The following is a 26,014-nucleotide window of genomic DNA, read 5'->3' on the forward strand; positions in this document are numbered from 1 at the left end:
AGCAGATAATGAGCATTGTTTCTTTCTGTAAAGCAACAGCGGGAGGGAAAGGCAATTTGGAGTAGGAGGGAGAAGACATTCTGGCTTTTCTCACTAAGGAAATGCATGGGTATTAACTTGTAAAATCTACTGAAAATAATCTTTACAGAGTAGGAAAAAATAAAGAAATAAATAGTGCGAGCACCAAATGGAATACTGGCAATGTGTTAATTCATCAACATTAGGTGTGTGGAAACGCGATAAACCTTGGACGGTACAAATAGAGGAGTTCAATAATACATTTGGAAAGGTTTTAGGTTGCCTTAAGCAACCACCAAATTCACTACTAGTTTTTATTTTCTTATAAAAGAAGGAGGTGCATAATTAAACGGTAAACCAAGACACCGAAAACAAAGGGAAATATATTTTCCACTGTACATAAAATGCGTAACAAGCTGCCCTGAAGAACTGCTTCCTGGATCTGTGCATCCTGGAGTGGTGGTTCCAAGGACAGACCCGCTTGCAAGTGCTCTATGTTCTGCTCCTGGCACCTCCTGTCCATCCATGCACGTGTGGGACCCCTTTGGACTGTCTTGCCACATATGCACCTGCTTCCTTCAGGAAAGCTGCAAGGCCTGCAGTCAGGACCCACGTCAGCAAGATGCATGCACACCTAGAGGATACCTGCTGACCATGTCTAATCTTCCGGATACCCTGGATTTCCATGTTCATATCAATATTTTTAAAGCATACCAATTACAACATTTATCATGAAGTTTGTTAGTATAATGAGCCTTTCACAATGTCACTGTTTTCTCATCCATGCTTAGCTTTAAGAAAAAAGACAGCAATTGGTTTTCCCTTCAAAAAAGAGGTGATTTTAAAGCTTTTTCCCTTACAGACAGAAGTTAATTCTATCTGAGAAAAAAATACAGATTTTAGATTTATCAAAAAGAGAGACAGTACCTTGAAATCCTGAATTAGGTTTCTGAGGTGGTAAAGGCTATAGCAGTCCTGGCTCTTCACAGCTAGGAGGAAGCTGTTTGTATCAGCAAGGAATCTGCTGAGACTCTGCAGGGAACTCCTGAAGATCTGCCACTGGCTCACAAGTCCATCGATATCTTTCTTCCTCTGCTGAACCAACCGGATAACATTCTGCCACTGCTCTTTCAGCAGTGTGAGCTTGGAAATGAACTCTGTCCTGAAGACAACAGGTGATAAGTGTTAAACTACTTTGACCTTAAAATACTTTGGCTGTGTTTTCCAGTAACTGTGATGGATTTACATTTGCAATATTGTAAAATTCCAATTATAATACCCAACTAAGCAAAAGGTGCTATGCATCCATAAGCTCAGCTCTGCTCTATGCATTCCATCTTTTAAGCAAAGCAAAAATTTTACATGACGCAAAAATTGACAATGCAAGTCATTCTTGCTATTGTGGTATAGCAACATACGCAGTACAGAAATCACAGAAACAACATGTACTAAACACTTATCCAAAGAACAAGAAGTGTGACAAGATCTCTCATTATATTGCAAAAATTGATTTGTGCTTTTAACAGGCTGTAATGGGAAGTTCAACCAGCACTGTATCCTACAGCAGTAGGACATAACTGCAAAGTGAAAGGGCTCTGTGTTGTTACTGAACCCATTTGAGCACTTTTTTTGCTTCTCCTACAACATGTTTAGATGATCCATCAGATCTGGATGGAATGGTTAAGACAGCCCCCCAACTATCCCTTCTGCTTCTCTGCAGGAGGCCATGGCTCCTAGATTAGCTCTTATACAAACAGATGTGTTTGTGGGGTTAGCTTCAACAAAAAATCTAGCAGCTTTGCTTAGTTTAGCCCTACCTTCCCTGGCATCTTTAAGCCAAGCTATGGACTTTACACTGAAGTGGCTGAGGTGAGGGCAGTTTTGTCCTGCCAACTCTGTGGAAGCAGCAAGCTCTAGCAGAGAGGAGTAATGTCTTCACAGCAGAAATGCCTGAGGCAGTTGTAGCTCTGCTCACAAACATTATATGCCTCTTCTTACTCTACATTGATTAAGAGAAAAGTATAAGATCATAATAATAAAAAACAGGTTTAGCTCTCATGTTTTGGATTGTATGGCCAATGACTTAATGCACTGTCATTTGAGCTAGCAGCAATGTAAATAGAGTCTCACACCTCTGCACTTCAAAAAGTGGAGAGGTCTGGGAAGAGAAAAAGGGACCTTTATATGCAGCATCCTCATTATTCTCCTGCAAGATGGTGGATTTTCAACCACGCTGTTTTAGCAAATGCAGGGAAGCAGCATACAAGGAAGCCTCATGGCCAGGACCAATTATTTTTTTTTGGCAGAACATCCAGTTACTATCCAAAATGGAGTTTGAGCACCTGTGTTTCTTTCTCTTTGCACCTCCTCACACTTTTGCAAAATGTGCCAGGGGGTAATTTAAAGAGCAAATCTGGTCAGGAATTTGGGTTTGCATTCTCTAGAGAGCAAATGTTCAATACCGACTCCAAGGAAGACAGCCTATTTACTGAATTAGTAAGATCTTAGGGAGAAAAACATGTGGAATACCTTTTTTCTGCTTCTCCAGATTCCAAGAAGAGTAGAACTTTTGCTATGATAGAATTAAATGTCTGCTGATTTATGGAAATCTCAGTTTGCAGCATCTGAAAATACCATGAGAACAACAGTTTTAACTATTCATTGAATAACCTTTGCTGTGAAAGCTGGTTCTGCTCCTCTAGAGTGACAAAACCTATAATTTTAAATGCTGTAAACTCAATTATTTTCAAGTGCTATCATCCAATGCATCCTAAAAGATTCCACACTTTCTTTTTACTTTTTGGGTAACCGAACCCAACAGAAGCTATATGTTACAGTTAGTTTGAAGCCTTAAGTTTGTTGGACTTGTTCATGAGAAATGCAGTCTAGACAGAAACCCACCGGAAAGGTATAAAAAAGCTACTATAAAGCTGTATTTACTCTTTACCACGCTTGTTTTATAACTAATTGTATTTCAATGACTGAATTGCTTTGGAGAAGTATAAGTAAGAGAGAGCACATAACTTTCTATGGATCCTAGTGAATGTCATTAACATGCAGAGCCTTAACATCCAGTGGAATTAGCAGCAGTACTTATGGTGTTGTGAAGCTCTGGTCCACTGCAGTAGCAAAAAGCTCACCCTAAGAATTCGTGATGTTAAGCATTTATATGACTTTTTTTACCTCTATTTTGGCTGCTTTTCCATCTTCCTTGCACTAGGACGAAGCCTGTAGGACACTTTACTTAGAATTGCATCCACATGCTATTGCTAGTATGCAATGTACCCATCCCCTCTGAATGGGCAGCCATACACGTGTGAAGCACTCCCTCTCAATAACAATAGCAAGTGCTTGGAAAAATGCCAGTGAAACAGATTTTCTGCACAAATCTACCAGCTGGTCAAAAAATAAATATTCTGTGAAAATGTTTTCTTTTAAATGTAGTCCTTCCAGAAACTGGTGAGGTTCCTGCCAGACCGCCAGTAAACTGCCTAAGCAAGTTGCCATTGACAACAGGTGTCTGCACTGTGGGACAGGCACACAGGCAACTAACCTAAGGATTGGAGAAGTGTTGGACTTCCACAATGCAACACTTGAGGATACACTCCTGAAGGCTTGATCCATACAGAAAGCGATCCTTTCATTTTGGAAAATGATTTTCAAATTTCAGAGTCTTTCTCTGAATAAGTACAAGGCCACATTTCAAAAGAATGAAATGCTCCGTAAAACTCTGCCCAGATCTGATTTCAAAGGGAATAGTATCTTCTAAGGATTTCCCATCACCATTTAAGCTATTTCCCATCCCATTTAAGATATTTCAATTTTTAGAGCTAGCTTTACCGCTTTACCTCATATACTCTCTGTTGCTCCTGCAGTTCTTCAAACCGTCCTGGAATATTTGTCTTCAAGGCCTCTTTCATTTTTTCTAGGAATTTTATCCAGTTTTCACATTTCTGAAAGAATTTCTTTTCGTCATTTTGAGTTCCCTCATGCATACTGTAAAACAAAAGAAACCATCAGAAACTATTTGGCTGGTGGTTGTTTTTGTTCATATGTTTGCATATAGTCTAATGTGGTAGTTAGTAATACAATAGTTGAACAGTAGGGTTTTGCTTGGCATTTTGCTACCTTCTTCACCTATGGCATTTCAAATGACTTGGAATAGAACTATCCACTAAATACTCTGGAGAAAACTGGAATGGCAGAAATCCAACTTGAAAAGTCCCTGAAAAAGCTGTGAACAGCTTGAAATACTTCCCGTGCTTTAATTTGATTTTCATTTTTTCCTCACAGGAAAGGAAACGTTTTGTAGTGATTTTTTGTTTACAATTCAGACCTGCAGAGTTCCAGAGCAGTTGCTGTTTTCTGACTCCACTGCCGAGTCAAGCTCTGCATTTTCTTTAGGGTGAAGTCACTGAGGGGCAGCTTAATGCTTGCTTCATTCAAACTCTCTATGCTTGGAGAAATGGCAGCAAGCTCCAGTGTATGATTCTGGAAGTAAAAAGGTAAATTAATTGCAACCAAAATGCTAACCCAAAGAAACAACATTTCTATGTTAACAAAGGGAATAAAAAAGTTACAGTTCCCTTACAGGGGGCCCCCTTTTCCAACAGTATTGAACAGATACTCAAGAGCTGGTATTTGCAGATTCACTTTGTACCCTACATTTAGGGTGACTAGGTAGCCGCGGAACAAAGCTGAGGAAAAGTATCTACTCATGAGGAAAAGTATCTCATGCAGTCTGTTTGGCCTGCAATGCACATCTAGAGTTTTTTATGTACTTAAATTCTATGGATAGCTAACTCCTGAGTACTTAGGAAACTGAACATACCATGACCAGTTCTGAGTTGTCTGTTTCTGCCTCTAGATGGAGGCTATCAAAGGCATCTGTGCAGTTCTTGACATGACCCTCCAGAGTTTCAAGACAGTTCTTAAAATCCTCCAGTTGTAAAAGATTGAACTAGGACAAATATTGCATATTTACATTAATTATGAGTCAGTTTAATCTACATATTTACTATAGAAAAAGGAGCAATAAATAATAACCTCAGGAAAACAAACAAATGTTAAATCCAAATTCCAATGTATTTGTAAATTACTTAATGAACTTTTTCACTGTTTGTACTGGACAAGGGCAACATTTAAGCCAAAGCAGATATCAAGAAGCAGAATCTCTAAATCTTGAGAGATTCATAGATATATGAATGTAAGAAATGTGGGCATCTGAGATACCTTTTTTGTAGATTTGGGTTGGTTTTAGATACATTGTGTTCATTCTTATCAAAGCAAACTGAAGCCCTTGGGTTTGTTCCAAAGCATACATGAGAAAGTTTATAACATACTTCAAAGCTCATAATAAAAAAAGTAATCATATAAGGATATCATACTGCTTGGCTGTAATAGGTCCACTTACAAGGGCTTGTTACAGCAACTGCCTGAAGTTAGGCAGGTAGGAAGGGTGAAACTCGTGTTCACCTGTCCTTTTGGCTTCATGTATTATTTTCTTTACATGATTGACCATACCATCAAATTTTATTTTATTGAAATTTCATTTCAATTCAAGAACTACAGGGCTCTAGTGAAGACGTTATCTCACATTGACAGCTAATTCACTATTCATAACAATACCTCAAATTCATCTAACTTCCTCTGCAACATCTTTTCCAAATAGGATGCTCTCTGGAGCGGTTGCAGCTTCTCCAGCAGAACGGTTTGTGCAGCTGTCCCAGCTTGCTGTTTTATCTGATCAGCCAACTCTGAAACCTGGGAACGGCATCCCACTATGTTTTGAAGGCCATGCTGTAAATTCTGATGAGAGAAGGAGAAATAAAAAAAAAATAATAAAAATAAAAAAAAAAAGTCAGCAAATGAATCAGATCTTCATTCATGTGCCACTTTCATTTAGCATCTTTTGTTGCTGTAACTAAGCTCTTTTTGTTGATCTCCTCTGCGAGCCAAATTCAGCTATGGTAAAAGCTTCAGTCTTTTACTCAGAGGATAAAGGGAATTGGGTCCATTGACTCTAGTGCTGGGAAAGGCACAGTTTGAAGTTCAACAGAACACCAGTGACTTCAGGCAGTGGGCTTTATTACTGCTACAGAAGAGATTAGGGAGAGAAATTAGAATATCCCTTTCTACAGACTTGATTTACACTAGCAGATGAAGAAACTAGCCCGTGCTGTAGATGAGAAATGGTATTTTGGTAAGAACATATCAGTACCTGAGATCCCTTAGTGACTAAGGACTATGTTTTTATTTGTACTACAGAAGTGACGCTATGAGATTAAATTCTAAAGGCAATACAAGGGAAAAAAAAGAAAAACAAACCATTTTATACTTGTTCAATGCGCTTCATTATTTCTTTTGACTTGGACAAAGAGGGGCAAGATGTCATCTTGAAATCTACTAATTTTTACAACTGTCATTTACTTTTAGTCATGTGACCCTAGATTTTGTCACTGTATATTGTCTTTTCTGTGAGTAACAAACAAAGGTTTCTGGTTGATAGCAAAGAGCAGACATGCTTCCCTAAAGACCAAACTGGCTCTTAGTTCCTGACCCTTGCCTTTGGAATCGATCACTCTGTAAACTACTGCTTTAGCAATTTAGCAAATCGTAGAATCATAGAATTATTTAGGTAGGAAAAGATGCTTAAGATCATCAAGTCCAACCATCACTCAACACTACCAAGTCCACCACTAAACTATGTCCCAAAGAACTACAACTACACATCTCTTAAATATTTCTAGGAATGGCGACTCCACCACTTCCCTGGCAGCCTGGTCCAATGCCTAACCACCCTTTCCATGAAGAAATTATTCCTGACATCTAATTTAAACCTCCCCTGGTGCAACTTGAGGATGTTTTCTCATGTCTACCACTTCTCACATAAGAAAACCCATTTTGATTTCTTACATTGTATATTGAACTTTATCTGTATTCATTGTGGTGACAAGTTCAATAAAACCATCTTTCCTAATTTATACTATAGGAAAAGATAAGAGATTTTAAAACATATTTATTTAAATAATATTTAAAATGCACATGTACTTTCAAATACATGTAAGGTACACCACATCACTGTTCCCCATTCTTCCAACCCACCACTTTCAAAAATATAATAAATTGTGTGTCCTATCCATGTGTGTCCTACCATAGTAGGACAGGATCTACAGTGCTAATGGCATAGTAGTGGTGATGCCATGCTTAGTAGCTGCAAAACTCTTTCAAAAAAGTCCAGAAATTGTGATGCCTCTTTACTGACATGTTTACAAATTTGTGTCACAGCCATTCATAGATCAGAAGAAAGTTGAAAGAAGTTCTGGTCTAAGTTTTGCTGCTGTTAGTTGTTTCTGATACAGAAAGAACTATACACGTTCTATTTCCCATAATGTATATTTTTTTAATTGGCCACATGCAAAATGGGATACTTTGGATTTCTTCCAATATGTGGCTAGAGATTCATAAAGCATGATGAATCATTGCTCTGTCCTGAAATAAGGATTATTGTATTTCTTTATTGCAGTCTGAAGAAACCAAAAATGTCAGAATCTAACGACAGCTTTCCTACCTAAAAGAGACAAATGTACCCTCTGGTCTCAGCATGAGTTCTCATTTACCTAAAGTCAGAACTGTCTGGAAGGATCTAATGAGCTCAGAAGTCTGTGCACTTATCTGACCAGGTCAAAAAAAGGACCGAAATCAAATAAAAACAATTTAAAGAAGTCTGTAGAAGACCTCAGGATGGTCCTATGCGCTGGAAAACTGGTCTTTTTTGTCAGATATTGTTCTAATGGATGTCATCTCTCCTCACAAGCAGCGCCCCATAGATTTAAATAATTTTTGGTTTAATGATACTTTCTAACATAGGAATGATTCTTCGTAAAGCAAAAAGGGACTAAGATGGTAATATTATTGCTCCCCTTTGCTCTCTTCTCATCCTATGCTAACACTGTAGTTTGGTTTGGCCTCGGAATCTGGTCAAAGTATTTAAAGGAAACACAAAGGTGTCTGTTAATGGAAAAAAGTCAGATTTTAGGTTTTCCATTGAGTGGACTTTGGAGGGGTCAGGGTGGGCAGGGGAAAAAGAAGAAGGTGTTCTTTTGATTTGTTGTTTTTGTTGTGGTTGTTTGTTTGCTTCTGTAAATACATACTGGCTTGTATAAGGCAGCAGAAACATTCATGCACCTTTATATCCTGTATCCTCAGCTTCAGGGTTTCTACCAGATTATCCTCAGGCATGTGAGCATCCAAGAGCTGAGTGCACTGCTCTTCGTGCTGTTGTAACTTGGCTGCAGCCTCAGTACATAAAATATCAAAGGGCTCCCAGAGCTGCAGGGTCACTTGTGCTGTCCGCAGTTGATCTGTGATGTCTTCATTTACTGAGCTCCACCTGCCAACATATCAAATTGTAATAAGAGTATTTTCCTTGTAGATTCCCTTCATGGATCAGAATGTGATCTGGTGTAAGGTTCCTGGGGGAGTTTCCTTGCATTCACAGTCATGTTACTGAAAGCCAGCTGACAGCACCATTTTGTGCTCTGTGATCCATCACAAAACAAGCAGTAGCATCAGCTACTCTTCACACAGGTACTCTTAGACAGCAAAGTATTGCTAACAGAGATACAGAGATTTAAAAATCTGACATACATTCAAGTCCTACTGAGCAACTCTTTTTTAAATACTAATAACTGGGGGTCTTTTTCTCAAGTGTACCTGGTGTTTGCCTCTGTGCACTTCTGGTCAATAATGTCTGCAAAGGACGGGGAGCAGTTCTTCTTCAGATTACTGGCAGCTACCTGGAACTTGCCCCAACTTTCTTCACTGTTCTCCAATTCATCTTGAAGAGACTGCAAAATGGATTATTGTAATTAGTTGTGGAGACGAATGACCTAAGCATAGCTTCCCCTTTAGATTGGAAGGGATAGGGTAGCAATAATGATACGCATTTGCAGCACAGACTAAAATGTCTGTGAAAAACTTAACACCTCATCCTAAAAATTAAAAAATTAAAAGAGAGGTGACATGGTCCAAAATAAAAAATTGTTCAAGCAGCCTATTTTAAACTCAGGTCATTTGTTGCTCTTGAGGAAACAGCTCAGTTAAAAAACACATCGACTTGAATTTATAAAACTAATTCACTAGAAATCAAGATGTCTTCTTTTAGGCTGCTGTTTCATGGAAATTTTTATTAGCAGTAAAGTTGGCTTGACAGCACCTGTTCCCACCTGACCAAAGCCACAGTTTTTGGGAAGTGCAGTCCTGGGTCCTGACCCCCAGCACTGTTTATATGAGGAAAAATGCTTTAATGCAAAATGTGCCAGCGATCGCTGGCACAGTGGTTGGGACAATAGTACACTGAGGGCAGCATTCAAGTCACAAATCTAGAGACATAGTCCCTTGTCCAACTTTCTCCCACATCCCTTTCATTTCCACATTGTGGCCCAGCATTGGTGCACGGGCATCTCCTTCCAGGTTATGCTACAGCCTGATGGCATGGCATTTCCTTGGGAAATGCAAGTGAAGGGGCAATTTTCCTTTCGGCCAACGAGCCGAGAACCAACATCTTTTACCTCCTTGGTGAATGGTGAGTAACCTTTAGGTAAACAAACACAATGACTGCATTACTTTTTCCTTTGCGTCTGCACTTTCAGCCAAACTTCCTGCTGTTCATGTGGGTAAGACAAGGACTAAACAGACTTTAGTCAGAGAGCTAGTGGAGGAGAGCACATGTCCCATCTGGACTCTGCAGCACAATGGAGCATTAGGACCCAGTGCTTCATATGGGGATGCCTCCTGGAACGTGCAAAACTGAATAAAAAAAATCAAGGGATCTTTGCAATCCAAAATGGAAGCTTTGCTAGACCACAGTAAGGAGTAACCTGTTCTTCTCTCTTAAACCTTGGTACCTAAATTGCACCACAGGTGAACTTATGGGCTAAATAAAGTTAGAAGTCTAAAAATAGGCCTCAGTGCCTCTGGAGGTAAAAATAAATAAATAAATAGATTTCCACCAACTTCAGTGGCACTACAATAAAGAGTAATTTCCTTGAGAGAAAAACGTGTGGTTCTTTTTCAGTGAATTTTGTTTGTTTGTTTAAAGACACAGAAGGAAGCACAGAACTAAGACAACTTTAACAGATTTACCTGCAGAGTTTTAACCTGCTTTTTCAAAGCTTCCAATGACAGCACAGAAGGTTTGCACTGGTCTATGCAGTACAAATATCTTGTCATCATCAGGCTGACTTCTGCATAAATTTCATCATACACTCTCCACTGTTCCAGTATTGACTGCATAGAGGTCTTTAGCTGTGCAACCTGCAAACAAACCATTTTTGTTACTGTCTCGCATATAAATCACCTTTAAACTGACTTAAATCTCAGCTCAATGCTCCATTTGTGACAATCCACAAGAATTTCACAACTTGAAGTATTCTTCTACTTGGTAATGAATTGTGCAGGCTTCAAACCAAGCAGTAAACGGTATTTAGAGAGAAGTAAAAGAATTTGCTGGAAATAAAAATTTTACCTGATTTCAAGGTAGCACTTTTCTGTCATCCACAATTCCGCGCACCCCCGCCCCCCCCCAAAAAAAGTAAGAAGTACCGAAACAATCTACTGCTTATTCTTTCCTGCCAAGATCAACCTAAAGTAGGAGGAAGTTGAGAGCCTTCATACTCTTAGGAAGCAGACAGTTTGATCCACAAATCAACTTTCATTTACTCAAAATTTGAACAGAAATCGTTTTATATGGAAGGAGATGCTACTAAAACACTCCACAGAGCTATCACCCCATGTATGCCATTGTGCTCTAAAAATATAGGCCCAACAGAACTACAATCTAGGAACTATAGCATTTTCTTACACAATAAAATGAGGGATATCCTCTTTGTTTCTTTCATCATTACAATCATTTAATCTGCATTGGGGCAAGCAAGTTTTCCATTTGCCACATACTGCTAGACGTTACAAGTACAAAACCACAGTTCTTCAGAGTGACTCGTCATTTTTACCTTTCTGTGTCAGGTAAGCACACAACACATGCCCTGGGTTAGACAAAACATTCATCTAGTTCAGTATTTGCTTTCAGTCATGCTAGTACCAGATGCTTTGAGAAAAACATGCAAACCAGGAAAGGAAAGAAGCATGTTTCCATGGGACCTGGCAGTCAGATGCCAGATTTCAGTTCTAACTATGCATCCACTCAATGGAAGATGAGGACTGTTCTAAACCATAGTGCGTGTTAAATAGACTGCATTAATCATCGTATCTTACTATCACAGTTCCAGGCACGCAGGAGTAGATGGATTAATCAACCTTATTCTCATTTGAATCATGGAGGTGGGAGGAAACTCTAATTGCTTTTTGTAGCCCGCAGCTAATTACTGCCCACACAAAGAAGATGGAAAGACATCATGCTCGTGAAATGTCTCTGGGCCACAGACTCACAGTCTCAAGATCAGCCTACAGACAGTACAAGCAAGGTATCACACCTCCTTAGACCTGTATTTGAAGTCACAGCCTGGCTCCTGCTGAGGCCAGTCAACCATGGGAAGAAAGCTACACTCTGCGTTTCATCACACATGCAGACAACTAGTTTGTAAGAACAATCTGCAATTTCTAATTTCAATACTTAAGTCACAAAAATACTAACATTGTGACTGTAATTAGAAAAAAAACACTAGGCTGCTTAATCCTGACAAATTCAAAACCCCAGCTCCTCAACAAAATGAAAAACTTTCCTTTTTCATCATATGCACACACAAAAATCTCTCCGTTTTCTAGCTGTGGAACAGCCACATCATCTCTGTTTAAACATAAAACAAAGAGTAACCTCATCCTGGACTGACACCTCGTGTGGAAGCGTTCAAGCGAAAGGGCTCATGTTTCACAAAGTTCTGAGGAGCAAAAGGAAAGTGTTCATAATAAAAAGTGTAAGGGAATCTTAACTACAAACACAATCACTGGATCACATATAATCCTCTCCAATATATGGCTATTTATTATTACAAATTTAAATCCATAACTGTAGTCATTATTATGTCTTCTGTGTCTGCCAATTATATCTAGATAGAAAAGATCAGTTCCAAATATAAAGCTAATATAACTATATATGCAGACTGCCGGGGAGCCAGTTTGCATGGAAAAACAATCTGCCTTGACTCTCCTTGAAGCCTCTGGGGACTACGTAGGGTTTGAGCTATGGAAAGCCATCCAGGTTTATAGAGGAAAGAGTAGTTGAGAGGTAGAAAAGCTCCAGTGAGAATGACAGAGGTGTAGGCAGCTTCCACTGGCATACTCCAGAGGAAGAAGGCCAGAGTATTTTTTCGAAAAGCAGATTGAGTCAGAAAGCTTAAGATGTCCATTTTTAACTTAACAGAAAAATACCAATGCAATTTCTTTATTTTCTTAAACTGCAGGTGCAGGTCTATCCTTTCTCCCCCTGTATTCAAACTGCTTTGAAAGCGGACTTTTTTCTCTCTCATCCTTGGAAACAGATTAACTTTTGGCATGGCAGAGGCTTTAGAGGAAGTTCTTAGGCAGGTTAAGTTCAAGAATACTTAGCAATTTTTTTGCACCAGCTCCTGCCATTTCATGAAGAAGATTAATAATACTGGTGGAAAGAATACATATGTGAGGAAACCTGAATGCAATCAAACCCTTTACCTGGCTGACAACGTTGTCCCTCATTTCACACAGCTCAGCTATCCTGAAAGGCGCAGCTTCTGGGGTTTGTTCTGCACTTCCATTTAAGGCTACAGTCTGTTTGAGCTCATCGAGCATTTTGGATTTAGTTGCAAGCTCATTTTCTAGGTCCTAAATGAAAAAAGAGAGAGAGAGAAAAAAAAAGGAAGATAAGATCTTCTAATGAGACTATAGAAAAACTCTTCTATGTGAGGAGTTTAGATAAACATGCCTTCTTTAAAACCAGCCCTGTGTAATTCTTCAGCCATACAACACCAACCACCACCATTTTAGCACTGATTCAGAATGACTTCTTTACAGGAATATAAAAGGACAGTGGCTGCTTTAGGCAGTCTACTACAGCTAGAGCTAGAACCAGTCCATTTAGTGTCAGCATAAGCACAGGACATCATGCCTGGGAAGGAAATCAGCAAGAGCTAATTCGTCAGCCACTATGCAGCCTCTCTGTACCTCTCTAGACACAGAAAGTTTTTACATTAATGCAGATGAACTTTGCCTCAGGTTGGTTAGCATTTGGGTCCTCCTCTGCTCCAGGAGACCCAGGCAGATATTGCAACTGACATTGCAATAGGAGCAAAGTACCCAACATCCTAACAACTTCTAGAAAGTTATCCTCTGCTTGCCTGCTTAGTCAGGGACTCTCTCTCATGGGAGAGAAGCCACTAAAATCAATGCTTGGGAGAATAACTTCCTCAACACAGTCAGCAAGATTCTTAGTCTTGACATGCTGGGTAAAGCTCATCAATGACTTTTTCACAACATGAATAAATACTCATACACACTACAGGCTATAGCATTTCCCTGTAATACAACACATTAAATTATGACCTTTTCCCCCCAACTACTGTCCCCAAAACATAATCAAATTTTGATCTCATTTTTATTGAGCAAAAAATTGTAATTAAACATTTTAGCCACCTGCATCTTAGCACTGTATCGTGCTGTGAGCAGGGTGGTATTTTAGTCAAAGATACCCTGTGCCTTTCTTCCATTTTCACCCCTTAGTGCATTTCAGAGTGCTTCAGAGAGACGAGTAACTCAGTGTATAACAGAACACTCCGGGGAATAATAGCAGCCTACTATGAGAGAGAGACATGTAACCATGGAAATGAAAGAACAAATATTCAGCGTAAAAAAACAGAAATGGAATACTGTACTGAATGAAAATAGCAGACTGCCAGAGTAATAGGATCCAGTTATTAGCTGGCTGCACCTGTTCTAATTTTGAGGGAGCTGGTGCCTAGAAAAATTCAACAAAACCGAAGTATACCTAGAGGCTGGTGCACAGAGATTACATTCTAGGGCTGGACCATAGACAGTTACTACTTTACCAAATGAGACTGTGCAGTTCCCACAACAAAACCACCACAGAGCTCTTCAAACTAATGGAACAATAGCTTTATCCATAGCTGTGCTGAATTGAGAGAACTATTTCTTTTGGAGGCATCTCAGAACATGTTCTATAATATTGCTGCACGTTCCAAACACCATGAAACAACAGTAGATGCGTCTTCAAATGGAGGAAAAAAACATAAAATGGCAATTCACATCATTGGTGGGTCTAGCTCTTTATTGCCAAAACTTACCATGCTTTGAAGTTACACCATAATACTCTTCTAGGAAACGGCAACTTCCTTTACATTTTTTTCTGTTAAAATCCGTGCAGTTCTTTAGGCTGGATTCAGCAAAGTGTTACATATGTTTTGTACAATAATATCCCACATATAATGCTTTACCTTGCAATCATCTAATGTGTTCTGTGCAGAGATCAGACTTTCTGGGGTTTGTAAAGATCTCAGTCGATCACTCTGAGCTTCCAGCCAGTTGCGTAGAGTCTGTGCTTTGTTCTCATTTTCAGTAATATCTTCCAAAAGGTGTTCCAGGTCTTGTATCTGAAAGTTACAGAAACATTTTAACTTACTTAAATCTAGAGGTGGGAAGAAACAGGGTTCCCCCTTCCATTACTAAATTTGAGATTACGGTATTTTGTCTAAATAATACCTTGAATGTAAACATGAAAAGTATTCAAAATATAAATGTTTTGAAAGGGAATAAGGCATTGTGGAATCTGGAGCTGGCAGCCTGTGGACGTGAGAAGCTGGGGGCTTTGTCTACCTGGGCACGTTCATACAGAGTATGAAAATCTCATTTGCCCTAAAACCCACTGCCAAAGTTACTGATAAGCAAGGGACCTTAAGTCTCATATCTTCAGTTTTAGCCCTGAGAATCCACTAAATACTAGAATGCAGTTTCTTGAAAACAGTTAGAGAAGATAAATTTTTTTCCCACAAAACTGAAATTTCATCATTGTGCAGGAACTGAATTTTCCACTTGGAAATGTTTCTGGAAGACTTTCAGAGTCAGAAAAAAATGGGAATTTTCTGTTTGAACAACAGCTTTTGCATCAGGGAGGGCAGCTTCTCCCAGTGTCCTGTAAGCCTGGGAGAGGAACAGATGAAAGAGGAACATGGTACAAGGATTCCATTTGCATTTTTGAATGCTGCCCTTCCCCTAGTCTTTTCCATGCTGCATGAGTCACACTGGCTTTTCTAGGCACTGGGGCACCCAAGCACTGGCATCTAATTCTGAATATATGGATTATTTCTAGCCTCACCAGAGCAAAGGCACTCCCAGAAATGTATTTTCTACAGAGAAACACAGAAGATGCACTGTTATAATTAGCCTGCACCTTGAGTTTGGCTATCAGCTGCTGATCTTCAAAGCACCCCACTGGGAAAGCGGTTTTCATTACTGCAGAAGGAGGACAAAGACACAGAGCAACCTGTTTCCACTGACCCCCGAAGGATGGAGCAGGGCTGGGAACAGACCCCCGGCTGTGCCTTTTCCAGCACTGCCATACATTTCCATCTGAACAGGGCTGTCAACATAACTTAATAATTACTTTTTAGGCAATTCCAACAGCTACAACAGGAAAACGGGTGGTAGCTTAACAGATCTGTATTTCTCATTCCCATCCTATGGCATGTGGAGGGGATGTTTGTTTTTTTGGTGCTGTGTTTGCTAAGCAGGGTCTGGCTGTTTGTACGAACCAGTGTAGTTTACTCTCCATTCTGCAAACCACCCAGTGTTTACTCTCCATTCCACAAACCACCCAGTGTTTTCTCCCATGAAGTTTTTAATGCCCCTACTTTAACAGCACCCCAAAGCTTCCATTTAATTTAACAGATTTCTCTAAGAGATTCCCCTGCAAACACTACTCTGAATTCTTCCTTCTTCATAATTTTATCATTCTATGTGTTGACACATCACTGATTGTATTTTCTTCATCTGAGAAACCTATTTTTCTCCACCTAATATAGACAACTGGGGTAAATCCCAGGCTGTCCTGAAGACCAGATTTTGTCTATTTTCCATTCTTTTAATTTACAGGGGAGTTTGCTCTCCCAGACCTTACAGAATTTTAGATACTCGGACACTACCTGGTAGCTGATGCACTAGACTACTCCACAGGCTTCCCATGAGACAGCAGGATGGCCAAACAGCAGAGAGCACAGGGAGCCTCACTGTGTTCAACAGTGCTTTCAGACTCAGGGAGAAATGCTACTTGCCAAATACAGAGCACTGGCACTGGCAAGATCAGAGTTGCAAGAGAGAAAGCAATGAAATACAATCAAACCTTTCTGCTCAGAGAAGCCTGCAGCCTGTGCCACCTCAAGTTCATCTCTCCGAGACACTCAGCAAATTCCGTCCTTTCGTACCGCTTACTTTCCACATCACAAGTGCTCATTTGCAGGAGTGACTGGTTAACAAAATCTACCATCCACTGTTTAAAGTTCATTTCCATCATATATTCCTGGAGGTATTTAAAAACAAACAAACAAACAAAACAAAACAAAAACATAAAACAATTAGTTCAGCAGTTTTAACCTGATCAGTTCCAATGATGCTTCGAGGCAAAGTTATGAGACACTCATAGCTTATTATTCTGATCCATGGCCTAAATTATTTTTCTGAAATGGATCTGACCAGACATGGCTGTAGGAATGATTCTCCATTTTTACCTTCTATATTTGTGTAGCTACTTCCATTCACTGAAACTTTTGCAGGAAATCACTACCATTACATGGGTAGCTCAAGATGAGAGGAAGCTAATGCCAGGGCGGGAATGAAACCTAGGAGTACCAGACCCAGTATTTTATCCATTAGACAATACCATCACACTGCCACGGGTCCAGATTAGGCTAACACCAAGGCCTTTCTATGCTCCTGAGACTCATAAAAGCATGGTGCAATAAGAGCTTGTGCTCCTTAATCAGAGTAACTGATATCAGAACAAAATATCAGAATACCTGGGAAGAAAGTGTCCTCCAGTAGCAGTGGCCTTGCCTGTAGAGACAAGCCAGAAACTATGCACACAGTGAAAACAACATAAAGGAATGCATTTTTATTTTTTTGAAGGTCTTTTAGGGCAGGGAGATAGGTGAAGGGAAGAGCTCTTCATTGTATCTAGTGGTACCCAAAAAATCCACCAGGCAAAACTGCAGTAGAGGTACAGCCTTAGCTGCTTGCTTGTGGGAATTTGTGACCCTGTACATCCCTACATTGCTGACAAGTACAGAAGTCGCATCTACAAACTGATCTCTAAATATCCAAACGGTTAAAAGCAGAACCTCAATATGTTCCAACTTCCAAAACTAACTGATAATGAAAAAAAAAAAAAAAAGCTAAATATCTGCTAAACTAAGGTACTTTGAAAGAAATGTATACTTTTTGTATATTATACACCTGCATTATGTGCAGTATAAAAGCATCTGAGAACCACAGCCATCACAGGCTGGGAACTGCTGTACAGTCTAAGTTCAGAGAATCATTTGGTAGCTCTGCAAGGCCAGAGCAAAACAGATCTCTGTAGGATTTGTGCCTTGAGGTCCGGCTCCTGGACATCTACAGAGGTACAAGAATGGCTTGAACCCTTCCTGTGGTTGGAGCAATAAGCCTCTGCCATTAGAGCTTTAGCATCTAAACAGAGCCAACAGCCTGCTTCAGCGTCTCTGCAGAGACATTCATCTGATTTCTCTTTCCTAGCAGATTATTTCTTTTGATGAAACATAATATTCAAAATCCTTGTTCTCTGGCTAAATAGATGCTGACTGTGTAGATCCAAAATTATGAGGTATTCCTTGTTGAAAACGCAGACTAAAACACAGCACAAATACAGAGACTAGCTTCTTAAGTAAGCAAAGTTTTCCTACTCAACACATCTAGTAACCTGAATGTAAGAGAGAGAATGAGTGAGACAGATGGGATGGAATGAGGAAACAGAGAATACAGCACAGCTGGCAGTAGCTATGTCATAGGGCAGACAGCATTTTGTGTGGCATGGAAACAAAAGGGTTTTATAATGGAAGATGTTAAAGCACCTTTGAGGCTGTTTGGGGAACCCTCCTGAGCGCAAGGGTAAGGATATAACAGTGCCTATAGGCTGCTTCCATGCTTGTGACAGCAAAAGAGTCACAAGCTAACCCTGGACTTTCAGCTTCCCATTTACCTTGTACTTCTGAAGGAGACTTCTGACATGGGCAGCACTGCTTTGTGAATTTACTGGTTCTTCGTGTCCCTTCTGTTCCACGTGGTCCAGCCAGGTCATTAGTTCAGTAATAGCTTCCCGCGAAGAAAGTTTTTCCATCTGAAGCTAGGGGTAAAGCATATAATGAATCCTCCACATTCTGCTTCTTAGAAATATCAAGGAAGATGACATCTGTATTTTTAGGAGGGCTCAGACATTATAATTGCAATTATCAGGGTATGAACTTGAAAGTGAGCTCTGTGCTCCAGAGGGGGATATGACTTAAATTTAAAAAAGTTAGAGAACTCAGAAATTTGAAATAAAACTATTTCTAATTATAATGGACTTTCATATAAAACTGTAGAGATGATAGATATGTGCATAACAGCATAGGAAGAACACTGCAATAATTAAACTGCAGTATAACGTTGGGGATATTCTGAAAGCAAGACAGCTAATTAAGAAAGAGGTGCTTTGCAGATCTTATACAGCAGCCAACTGAATGCTGGTAGCAACATTTTAAATAAATTATTTAGCTTGAACTCAGAGATGGCAGCAGTTTCTCCTCACCTGGTGAAGCTTTTCTTGGATAGCTGGGAGCTGCGTAATCAGTTCTCCCCATTTTTGCTCGAACTTTGCCAAAGATGACCTAAGTGCTGCAGTATCAGCTTGCTTCACATGAAAGAGCTGGTTGGCAGTGCTCACCACAGATGACTTCAGGGAAGATTTTTCATCAACTTCCTTAGAGAATGTCTGAGGTGCATGGGAGAATTTTAAGAGAGGATAAATATTTATACATCTATTTAAATAAAGAAGACAAACCAGGTTTTGAAGTCACGGGATGAACTGTTTCAACAAATGGATTTTAGCAAGTTTGTAAAGTTCAGAAAACCTAAACTCAACATGTTCTGTAAGGCCCTTTTCTGCTCATCTAGATACAATGATGAATACTACCTCTTGCTTGCTCCATGGGGATCGGGAATATCACCATCTCCACTTCACACAACCTCAGTCCTCAAATCTCTGTCCAGCTCACACCTACCTGTCCATCTTTCACAATGCTTTGCTTTCCCACTGTGCAAGACTCCCTCTGTCAGGTCTCACACTGGGGCTCAACCTCCTGGCTAGTCATACGAGGGGAGCACAGCACCAGGGAGCAGGCAAAGACATGAAATGCAATTCAGAATCTGCTTTTTTGTAGGGTTTCTCTTCCCTGACTTTGGCTGACCAACCCCACAGACCTATCCACTTCATTCCTGCTCCCTGAGTCTACCTCTGCTGGTAAATGGCCCATCAGCTGGGCTGAACTCCTGTATCCGATATTTGGTATCAGGAGCAAGAGGGAAACCATGCTATTATGCTACGCATGCATAAGAGATCCTGACTGGGCTGTGATATGTTGCAACTGGGAACTCTCTATGAGAGGATCCCATTCTGATTTATGCACTCTGGCTGGCCTAACTATCTGAAAGAAGTTTTTTTGTGGCCTCCCATCCTCCCGGTTCCCCACCCAGGTAATGGAGTGTCTTTGGGGCATGCAGCCATTTTGTGTCGTATTCTGCAGGCAGCTTCTAGGTAGGTCATGGCAAATACAAAAAAAATAAAAATAAAATAAAAACAAAAATAAAAATGGTCATTTTCGTTGGCAGTCATGCTATATCATCTCAACCTGGTAGGATAACAGACTTACAAACAAGCTGTTGATGTTATCCCTGATGGTGGTAAGGTCTTGTGACACACTGAGAGACTGTTCCTTCCAAAAATTCATTCTCTGCTGAGCAGAATCCAGCCATTTCATTAATTCCTCTGAGTCTCTGTTGTAGCTAAAAGGAGAAAATAAAACACACATTTATCTCCTATCTGAGTCTGGGATACCTTTCTCATCCTCCAAGTTGTCCTCTCTGTGACATTCTGACACCTGTGCAGCTACATAACTCTTACAGGAGCACAGCACCAGCATGGGCTGATGTGCAACACAGCAGTTCTTCTGCAGATACACAAGAGTCTGTCCCTAGCAGCACTTTTCAGTTGGTCTGCTCTTTCTGAAAACATCCTCTTTCCATATTCTTTCACCCAGCAGATGTTAGGACAAGCTCACGTGGGTGAAAACAGTTTTGCTGGTAGTCAAAATCACTTGCACATACTGCAAGATATAGTGCAGATAGAATACCCAGCAGGACCAATAAATCCAGGAATGCTCTATCTCCACTACTGATCCAGCCAGATTGAGCTCAGAGCACACAGATTGGGTGCAGGGAGAGCTGTGCTTGGTACATCGCCTGGTGGATGGGGTTGTAAAGCTCCAGACTGCCTCCACCTGAACTGCCAGGACTGCACCGACAGTTAGCTTGGGCCTTGTGAAAGCACAGAGCATACTTGGGTCTTTCCCCTTCAGGGAGCTCAAAACAGCAGGGTGAGGCAGCATTTCTACCAGGTCTTGAGAGTTTATAAGGGGAATAGTGTACATGCGGAGTGGCACACTATGCCTTTGTATGGGAATAAAGGCTCACTTGCATTCATAGCGAAAATGCTTAGGGCAGCATGGTCAGAGCTTCTGTTAACACTTTCAGTATAGGAACTGCAGCATGATGCAGCTAACTCACCTAGATACACTTACTTTGCAATGATAGCAATCAAAACAGCATTCCCACAAAACTAAATGGGAAGTGAAGCGAGTGCAAGATCAGCTATGTAATACAATACCTCTTTTCTGATCACTACCGCTTTTTTTTTTTTTTTTTGAGTTTTAAGTGAAAGGCAGTATAACATTTATTAATTTTATATCAATATTTAGAAAATGCAACTATAGAAGGTTACAAATCAATTTCTAGCTGATACCTCAAATTGCTTTCTGAGTTATAACCCACCTGACCAAGAGCTGGAGTAATGTTTGAAGTCTGTGTAGTTCATTGCCAATTTTTTTGGTTAAGGACAACCACTGCTCTTCCAGCTTCCGAATCTGACTTGTGATTTCTGGACAGCTCACTGCAATCAGCAATTTCTTCCCTTCTTTCACCATCTGGTATAGCCGGGCATGCTTTCCATCAACACTGCTTTTGATTTGCTATCAGAATATGGGAAGTTTGCAAAACAATAACATTTTAAAAATCAAAAACATGGCTAGCAGAATACATACCATTTGTTCTAACACCTTAACCTCACATTTCCTCTGCCATGTATTTTGTTTTCCATTATGAAGCAATCTGTACTTCATTACATGTAAAAGGGATATGGCTTATTTTTTTCAGTTCCCTCTCGATAGATCAAAAGAGATCTCAACATAATTTTATGCATTAATCAGAACGATTGATATGATTTTCTGTACCTTTTTGACACACGTAAACTTCAGGCTATGGATGAACTGTATCTATCAGACCTGGCTGCATTGTCTGAACATATGACTGTCCCCAGCAAACATTATTACCCTCCTGTTCTTAGTAGGGCTTCTGTCTCTATCCTATTTTTAAAACATTGCCAAAGTTTTGAAAGAAGTTGTTGGGGTAATTACTGAATAATGGTGGTAGGGAAGAATGAAGAGTGAACAGTGAAGACGTTAAGTCAAAGTCATAGGAGTGGCCTGGATTGCTCAGAGAGCTGAAAAAAAACAAAGCATCATTTTACCATTACTACACTTCACTGGAAAGTCGAAATAAGAAGAGGGAAAAAAAAAAACAAAAAAAAAACAGGAAGTAGATCAGTCCTAGGGAGAAGGCAGAAAGGAGCAATTGTATGATACGCAAGTTTCTCACTTCTTTCCAGACAGAAGTGGTTATACAATATTTATTATTAATAGGGACAATTGTCTCACACGAATTAAACCCCAGAGAATTTTATTCTGCTCTGTCCTTGAAACCGCAAAGCTCCACTGCTGGGAGTCATCCCAAAAGAATCTTCTAAAGCCTTACTACTTTGTTTCTGATGTCATTAAAGAAAAATAAAGACTTAAGAGTGAAGGGCTAGTTAAGAACTTAAGAAACAAAGGAAAGCAAACAACTTCACAATGAATGGCTATGCAAGTATCACGTCTCCCGTCTCACTGTGACAGGCATCTAAAGCACCAGAGGGCCACTGTGGTTGTCATTATCTACTGCTGGTTTATTTCAAAAGATAAACTGTAGCTCAGAATTCTCTGGGAACATCCAGCGATTTCTTTTATGCAGTCAGCTACATTAAATCACAGTAGTTCTCTTTGTCTTTAGAGTCTATAAATCTAAATATCAAACTGGACTTATTATAGACCCAAAGACTCAGTAATTCCAAAAATTCCAATAGACTAGGTCCTCTGAAGACATAAAAGGTCAAATCTCTGAAGAATGCAAATCACTCTGAGGATACATCACTTTATCAAATCCTATTTCTTCTTAATTTTATAAAACAACCATAAAGATTGTTTTTATATCTTTATATGTTTCAAAGGTAGATAAAATGTTTCAAACTGGACTTGATATTCTAAATAAAGATATAGCTCTGCCATCAGAGATGCAGCTGGGAACAAGCCAGTAGCCTATTTGCCATTCTCTGCAAAAGGAATTTATTCTCTTTGGTCAGAGGGAAAACAGGATATTTCATTTTGAATAGTCAGAATTTTAGAAGGAGCTGTTAAAATCAGTAGACCTTCTATTGCAACCGGGTGTACAAATATTTGAAGGCACTGGCTTGATTCTCCTCTTCCACAGGTTTTACATCATGGCAAGAAGATCATTCCTGAACTACAGAGAAGTGGCTCTGCGTTCACCCCAAAGCTCCTGGCTGTCCTTGTGACTCGTAGCCCGTGTGCCATCTTTTCACGCTGCTCTGCCTTTACGGACCATTCCCAAAGATTTGCATTTAAGACCAAGTTCTAAAGTAGCTATAGTCATTACTCCTACTTAGATGAACTTACAGACCCTGGCTGAAATTAGCTGCCCAATCCCTCACTACTTTTAAAAGGAATATGGAAATTTTTAGCATGCATCCACACACAGACGTGGACACCAAGGAAACAGTGCCCTGCAAACTGGCATCTCCTCATTTCTAATTAATCTTTCTTTCTAGGCCTAAAGATCCACTAAGAAAACCAGTCAGACAGGCAGACACATCAATACCTGGAGAAGTGCAATCCTTTCTATTAATCTTTCTTCTGTTTCTTCAACCAAGTTCACAGATGGCAATGTAGAGTTAACTGCCTCTAACTCCTTACTGAAAGCTAGGCATTCATCATCAAATTCTGTCCATTCCTAAAAAAATACATTGTATCATTAATATAATACATATCTATCTCTGCATTTTTCCTACATCAGACTGAGACCTTAATACTTATTCTAGCATCAGTAGCTCTTGTTTCAATGAAACAGAACATGTAAACTGATAAATGTGAAATAATATGGAAATATTAAAGTGAGACGTGATTTTACCACAATATTTAGAAAATGCAACTATGAAATAATTCAATGAATATCTTCAAGATTTCTAATTTTAAAGAGGTATACTTAATTTTTCATTCTTTAGGCGTTTTAAAATCATTTTTCAGATTTTATTTTTAAGCAGTACTTGTATTTTTACATCCTAAAAGGCTCTACTGTCAGCCCAGGCACTCCAAAATTACTGCAAGTCAAAGTCCCACCCACATCAGAGTAATGGATTGAAATGTCCGCTTTCAGAGTTTTTTAAAAGAAATAGCCAGTTTACTGATACACACAGAACAAGTTGTCATTCAATGGAGATACGAAAGGAGAACTACTTCCACCCAAAGAATCACAGGTATGGAAAGACTTCCCCTATATTCAATCTGTCTCCTCTTTCTCCCCAGCTTTTACCCTGGGTTTCTTTGGTTCGTTACCTTTAACAGGCTCTCTAAGTGTATACCATACTGACTGGCCTTCTGCTCCAACAATCTGACTTCATTCACCAGCTCTCCCCAGAATTTTTCTCTCTTCTGTAGGATGGAGGGAGACACTTTCTCGGAAAATGCTTGCATGAAAGCCATGTGGGTCATGAGGTTGTGGAAAAAGTCCTGAAAAAACAAGTTAAAGCTGGCTCTTTAAGAGAAATCATTCAGGAGTATGGAGAAGGTAGAGAAGACTCACTGAGAAGAGCAGCCAGCTTCAGGGCCTCTCAAAGCTGGGAACAGGAACCCTCTACTCAAACTCTGCATCAACGCAAGATGGGCAGTTACTGATGATTTTACAGTCAGTCAATAACCAGTGATGAGTTGCACAGATTACTTTCATTTATACATTTATAAAAAAAAAAAAAAAAAAAAAGATCTACATTTATACCTTCAGTTCATATGGAATACAGAGATGCTGGAGGAAAATGATGAAGGAAGTTTTAACTATACACAAGTTGAATGTAGTGTGAGGTAATTATCATCATCATCAGATAGCCGTTATTCAGTTTGTTTCAGTTAGATGGGAGATGACTCCAAGCATCAAGGGTTTGATCAGAAGTAGTAGGTAGGGCACATAAATATTTTGGGATAACTGCAAGGTAACAGTTTGATTTAGTTATGGCTCAGCTGAGCCCCCAGGAAAGGGATGAATCTCAGTAAGATACTTTCTTCCACAAAAAAATCTTTGAGTATGCAAGATCATACTCTTCAATCAAGACCTTAACTAAGAACTAATATCTAGTACACGAATTTCACTTAAGGACTGTAACCCTGTGAGCATCCTGGTAAGTCTTGATAACTAGGGCAGGAAAAATTACTCTTGCTATTTTCTTTTATTTTTGTAAATCAATGTGTGTAAATTTGGAGTGCAAATACATTCTATATATTTGATTTCCTTTGTAAATAAATTCCTAACATTTTACTCTGCTAAGGGCAATTTCTGAGTAAATGACAAAACATCATTCCTATGATTCCAGAGTAGTGATTTGCAGTGCTTGGCATCCTGAAGCAATTCTTTAAGGAGCTTGAGCTACGTGAAGCAGTTAAATCAAGACATTGACATGACAGAGACATCTCCCAGTGATTAGTATTGGCCAGGGCTTTTTGCCAAGCAGCAGAACAGTGAGGATGCAGGTGCATTCTTAGGATCTTCCATCAAACATGTAGCAGCTGGGTACAGGGGACACCAGACTGCCAAGGGCAGGATCTAAACTATCCTCCCTTCAGGAAAGAGCTGTTAGAGCTAAGTTTCCTCCATCAGATCATGAGGGCACAGAATGCTGGAAGCAAAGCCCCAGCTTTCAGTTGCTAGACAGCAGATTCAGCAATCTCATTACCAAAAGTCAGAAGGACATGCATTTTCATCACACATCAATATGTCCTGAGGTAAGCCACAACAGTAGTATTAAATAGACTGACACAACTGATATCCCAATCTTAATTTATTAAGAAAACTAATTGTAATAAACTGTCCTTCTTAGAGAGGTCCCATTTTGGTCAACTGAAAGCTTTTCATCGTTTTCTGCAGGTACTCCAGTCCCTCTCCTATGAGTTATTCTTCTCCATGACAGTTGTGAGAAACCAGTTGCAGAAAATAATGCTCCTGCTATGCTGATCTGAGCACTACTGTGATTAGCATCCCATACCTTGTGATTTTCCAGGTGAGACTGTAGAGCCACCCTGCTTTTCGTTAGCTGCTTTGCATCTTGTGCAACCTTCTCTTGTCCAATAGCAACTAACTCTGCAAACCCACGAAGTAAGTCCTCATACTGGTTCTCACTGATGGAAGGGGAATTCAGCTCCACATACTTTGCTTTCAGAATCCTCCACATGTCATCCAAAACATCCTACAACATGAACATAGTTTAGTTCAGACAGAAATGAATCTTACAAAC

General features: G+C 39.7%; 1 protein-coding gene across 1 annotated transcript in view; it reads right to left on the bottom strand.

Annotated features, from left to right (window-relative positions):
- Positions 1-26,014, bottom strand: part of SYNE2 (spectrin repeat containing nuclear envelope protein 2) — a 183,651-nt gene that overhangs the window by 39,343 nt on the left and 118,294 nt on the right. The window contains exons 78-96 of the mRNA XM_035551299.1: positions 25,766-25,966; positions 24,069-24,242; positions 23,335-23,466; positions 21,118-21,314; positions 19,941-20,073; positions 18,821-19,003; positions 18,233-18,376; positions 16,361-16,537; positions 14,460-14,615; positions 12,685-12,834; positions 10,165-10,335; positions 8,734-8,867; positions 8,206-8,410; positions 5,647-5,826; positions 4,850-4,978; positions 4,355-4,509; positions 3,867-4,014; positions 2,548-2,642; positions 946-1,180 (exon numbers count right to left, since the gene is read on the bottom strand). Coding sequence (XP_035407192.1) covers positions 946-1,180; positions 2,548-2,642; positions 3,867-4,014; positions 4,355-4,509; positions 4,850-4,978; positions 5,647-5,826; positions 8,206-8,410; positions 8,734-8,867; positions 10,165-10,335; positions 12,685-12,834; positions 14,460-14,615; positions 16,361-16,537; positions 18,233-18,376; positions 18,821-19,003; positions 19,941-20,073; positions 21,118-21,314; positions 23,335-23,466; positions 24,069-24,242; positions 25,766-25,966 — 3,099 coding nt within the window. The remainder of the gene's footprint in view (positions 1-945; positions 1,181-2,547; positions 2,643-3,866; positions 4,015-4,354; positions 4,510-4,849; positions 4,979-5,646; positions 5,827-8,205; positions 8,411-8,733; positions 8,868-10,164; positions 10,336-12,684; positions 12,835-14,459; positions 14,616-16,360; positions 16,538-18,232; positions 18,377-18,820; positions 19,004-19,940; positions 20,074-21,117; positions 21,315-23,334; positions 23,467-24,068; positions 24,243-25,765; positions 25,967-26,014) is intronic.

The sequence above is a fragment of the Cygnus atratus genome, chromosome 5 (genome assembly GCF_013377495.2).
Source record: "Cygnus atratus isolate AKBS03 ecotype Queensland, Australia chromosome 5, CAtr_DNAZoo_HiC_assembly, whole genome shotgun sequence".
NCBI classification, from domain to species: domain Eukaryota; kingdom Metazoa; phylum Chordata; class Aves; order Anseriformes; family Anatidae; genus Cygnus; species Cygnus atratus.